This window comes from Nicotiana tabacum, chromosome 20 (genome assembly GCF_000715075.1).
Source record: "Nicotiana tabacum cultivar K326 chromosome 20, ASM71507v2, whole genome shotgun sequence".
Classification (NCBI taxonomy): domain Eukaryota; kingdom Viridiplantae; phylum Streptophyta; class Magnoliopsida; order Solanales; family Solanaceae; genus Nicotiana; species Nicotiana tabacum.
Window position 1 is genome coordinate 31412931 of NC_134099.1, and position 4353 is coordinate 31417283.

The 4353-nt window shown below is 35.0% G+C and overlaps 1 protein-coding gene across 1 annotated transcript; it reads left to right on the forward strand.

The window, feature by feature from the left end:
• Positions 1–1492: 1492 nt before the first annotated feature.
• LOC107769086 (wall-associated receptor kinase-like 10) lies at positions 1493–3018 on the forward strand. The gene is made up of 2 exons (XM_016588276.2): positions 1493–2467; positions 2728–3018. Exons 1-2 carry the CDS (start codon positions 1624–1626, stop codon positions 2778–2780), a joined length of 897 nt encoding a protein of 298 aa, XP_016443762.2. The 5' UTR covers positions 1493–1623; the 3' UTR covers positions 2781–3018.
• Positions 3019–4353: the final 1335 nt, after the last annotated feature.

Below are 4353 nucleotides of genomic sequence, written 5' to 3' on the forward strand. Positions count from 1 at the left end.
TCTAAAGCTCTTGTCCTTTCTTCTACTTTTGAATTACATCCTTAAACCATTTATTCATGTGCTGAGGTTTCCTATCAACTTGTTTACTACTTCATTTGATGCTTAAAAAAATTAAGTAATATAGTACACTCTGCTATGACAATTAAGCTAAGGTTAGCACTTAGCATACTGTGTTTTCAAGATACTATGACAAAAAAAATAAGAATAATAATATATTCAGTATAATTTCACAAGTTATGATATGAAGGGGAACCTTAGAATAAGAAAAAGATTATAAAATGAGATAAATTAAAAAGGACTGGAATCTAATAAATGTACATGCTTGCACATGCTTTAATTTCTCACTCTACTATGTAAGTCATTAACCACTAGTCAGCCATTGCACCTTCATAACAAGACAATATTGACCAAATTATGAGATTTAAAGATCTTGAAAATGTCATTTTTGTATTTATTAATATTCAAATAAGTAAAACTGTTTGAGAGTTTGTCCATTATATTCTGGTTTGGAAAGTTTGGAAGGTTCCATATGCCCATGGCTGAAGAACTGAACATAAAAGCTTTCAAGGGAATAAAGTTAAATAAGTCTACTTTCCCTTTTTCCACCAATTTTATTTGCGCATTCATTATCTTATGGTGGTATTTGATTTATCACTAAAGAAATTAAACTTTTCATACACTCCAAAAGTACTCATAAATATGACTATAAGAGCATATTCTTGAAGATAAAATAAAAAAGTTTCAAATATACAAAGGGTTATTCTTTTTAATAAAACAGATTAAAATGAAATTGTAACATGTAAAATAACAAAGATTACTTGTTTAAGTGGCTCACCGCTGGCTGGAAGAAGGCTGATATAGTATAATTATAATAGTTGCTTGCAAAAAGATAAAAGATGCCTTTTTCTGTTGAGTGGCAGAATAATCATTGACATTATTAAACTAATCAACCCAATTAAAGTTCTCAAACTACTAAATAGTATATATTTAGCAAAGTCTACAAGCAATTTTTCCATCACCGGTATTTACTTCAAAAAATAAATAGAAGAAAGTTAAACATTATTTCAGAAGTTAAAATATGTCTTTTAATTTTACATTTGCAGTTTCTTTTGCCACTTAACTAAAACACATGAAAAACCATAAAATAAAACTAAAATGTAGGAGACCTCCAACATCAATACTTTTATCAGCTATAAAATTCCGAGGATCCATACATAGTAGTCAACCAACTAATAGCATCATTAGTGAAAGTCATCTAAACATTCTGCTCTTTATAATTTTCAATTTGGCCTAGGAATTTGCATTTTGTGCATTACTACTTCTATAACAACAACAACAACAAAACCTAGTATAGTTCCACAAGTGAAGTTCGAAAAGGGTAGATAATACGCAGACCTTACCCCTACAGTGAATATAAAATATTGTTTCCAATAGACCCTCGACACGCATCGTGTGCACAACTAAGTTCAACAAAAGTTGCAAAAGAAGGAACAACCCCCATAAAATATAAGCACTTGTCCTTACCAAAAGACAAGGTTTTAGACCTCTCACTAATTTATATACCACTACTCTTCCACGTTTTTCTTCCTCTCTATCTATCTGTATTTTCATAGTGAACCAAACATGAATTCCAAGATATCTTCAATCCTCATCTCTTGCATTGTATTCATATTTCTTCCTTCACTAATCACATCGCAAACTTGCCAAAAATCGTGTGGCAATATACCAATCAAATACCCTTTTGGCACTGGCCCTGGATGTGGCGATCCACGGTTTCAGCCTTATGTTATATGCAACAACCAACAATTGAGCTTCAAGACTCACACCGGATGCTATCCGGTTACTTCAATAGATTACAATAACCAAGTCTTGTACATTAATGATCCTTCTATGTCAACTTGTGCTTGTACACAGCCAAGTAAAGGCTTTAGTTTAGATGGAAATGCACCTTTTAGCTTTAATGATGACACAGTGTTTGCTTTACTTGATTGTGCAACAGATTCTTCACCAATTTACAAATCTAATGGAGGGGTTAATTCAACTTTTCCTATGTGTGATTCTCAGGGTGCACCTGTTTGTAGTCTTTTGTATTCTTGTCAAGCTATTAGTAGACTTAATCTTCCAATTTCTACTTGTTGTGTTTACACACCAGTTGATCTTGGACCGGCTTTTGAGATGGATTTGGAGAAGTTGCATTGCTCATCTTACTCAGCTCTATATGGTTTTAATGGTCAAGAATTGAATCCACAGGCATGGAAATATGGTGTGGGATTGAAATATAAGTTTAATTTCAATAATGATTATCCTGATATGTGTGAGAGTTGTGAGAAGAGTAGTGGAGTTTGTGGATATGGTGGACCTTATAATTCATTTCTTTGTAATTGTCCTAGTGGATTCAACACGTCCAATGATTGTTTCCTCGGATCATCTTGGAGTAACAGTTTCAGAAATGTCCCATGGCAAACTGGTACAAGAATTGTCAACTTATTTTTGTTCTGGTGTTTTAATCTTGTTGATGGTACTGATATAGTATTTTTTTTCGTCGTCTTGAGCCGATGGTCTTTCGGAAACAGTCTCTCTACCCCTCAGGTAGGGGTAAGGTCTGCATACACACTACTCTCCCGAGACTCCACTTATGAAATTTTAATGAGTTGTTCTTGGTGGTGTTGGTGTTTTAATCTTATTTTTTGGTTCTGATGTCTTACAATTACTATCTACTTTTTGCAGATATTTTGTTGATTATTGCGTTGGGATGGTTCATGATTTTGGCTTTAATGTAGACTGCAATGATCAAGGATAAATGGAACTGATTCAAGGGAATTACTGACCAGAAATCTTGTTGTTTAATGTTTAATTGATTTTATGGAGAATCCATAATCTTCCCTTGGTTTGTTGTAAAATGTGAAATAGAAATGAAATAATGCTCAAGAAAATAGGGAGGTCAATGGAAAGGGTGGATTTTTCTTATTGGTCATTTTGTAAAATGTTCTTTATTACATTATGCAAAGATGATTTTTCAATTTCTTTTAGCTTGTGTGCTTGTATTAGGCTCTGAATTATTGTTTTCTTTGTTCCTCCATTTAGCTCATTAAAAGGCCATATAACTCTTATTCTCTGATAGAATAAAACGTTGACCATTTTGGGGTATCATTGAGCTCATCGGCGTAATTCAATATGAGATAATATGATAACTTATCCCCACTTCGAGCTTGTATCAATTAATAATATGTGTCTTCACACGCTCTCCGATTAAATCAAATCATAGTTAATTACAATATATATTCTCACAATTAAGTAAAGTATTTATCGGAAATGTTGTAGCATTTTTTAACGTTACAAAGGAAGTTTCAAGTACGTTGGGTCAATTATTCAGGGATGGGGAGATAGACGAAGATGTCACGCACCGTATAGGAGTGCGATGGATGAAATGGAGGTTAGCATCTAGAGTCATGTTTGACAAGAAAGTGCCACCGAAACTTAAAGGCACGTTCTATTGAGCGGTGGTTAGACCGGCTATATTGTATGGGGCTGAGTATTAGGTAGCCAAAAATTCTCATATTTAGAAGATGAAAGTGGTAGAAATGAGGATGTTGAGATGGATGTGCCGGCACACTAGGCTGGATAGGACGACAAGATGCGGGAAGCGAGACTTAGATGGTTCGGGCACGCGCGGAGGAGAAGCCTAGATGCCCCGGTTAGGAGGTGTGAGCAATTGGCATTGGCTGGTACAAAGAGAGGTAAAGGGCAGCCTAAGAAGTATTAGGGTGAAGTGACCAGGCAGGACATGGCGCAACTTCAGATTTCTGAGGACATGGCTCTTGATAGGAAGGTGTGGAGGTCGAGCATTAGGATTGTAGGTTAGCAGGGAGGCGATCGTTTTCTACTTTGTACCAGGGGCGGACTGGGCTGATAATGTTTCGCCTTGGGTTGTTAGTAGTTTATGTAGGGTTATGGCATTATTACTGGTTATTATTATTGCTTTTCCATCGGTTTATGTCTCTTACGATACTGATATTATTTTTCTAGCTTTTGTTGTTGTCACTGATCTATTGTTTATTTTCGTCTTCTTAAGCCGGGGGTCTTTCGGAAACAGTATCTCTACCCCTTCAAAGTAGGGGTAAGTTCTGCGTATATTCTAACCTCCCAGATCCCAAACAAAAGAACAACTAAAATAGGACATCAAGAACTACAATCATTATGTAAAGATCACATAATTTATGTCACAAACTATTACGGTAACATATTCTGGGACATGAGATTTGGCCAAGTATGTTAAACAACTTGGAGAAAAGGGCTTTCTTATGGAATCAAAATGGAATTTAAAATAAGATACACCAGAAATGATAAGGAATA

What these genes read in the sequence shown, in the direction of transcription:
- LOC107769086 (XM_016588276.2), top strand. Translation starts at nt 1,624, where the DNA reads ATGAATTCCAAGATATCTTCAATCCTCATCTCTTGCATTGTATTCATA. An exon ending in AAATGTCCCATGGCAAACTG is followed by an intron (nt 2,468 to 2,727) that starts GTACAAGAATTG and finishes TACTTTTTGCAG; the next exon opens with ATATTTTGTTGATTATTGCG.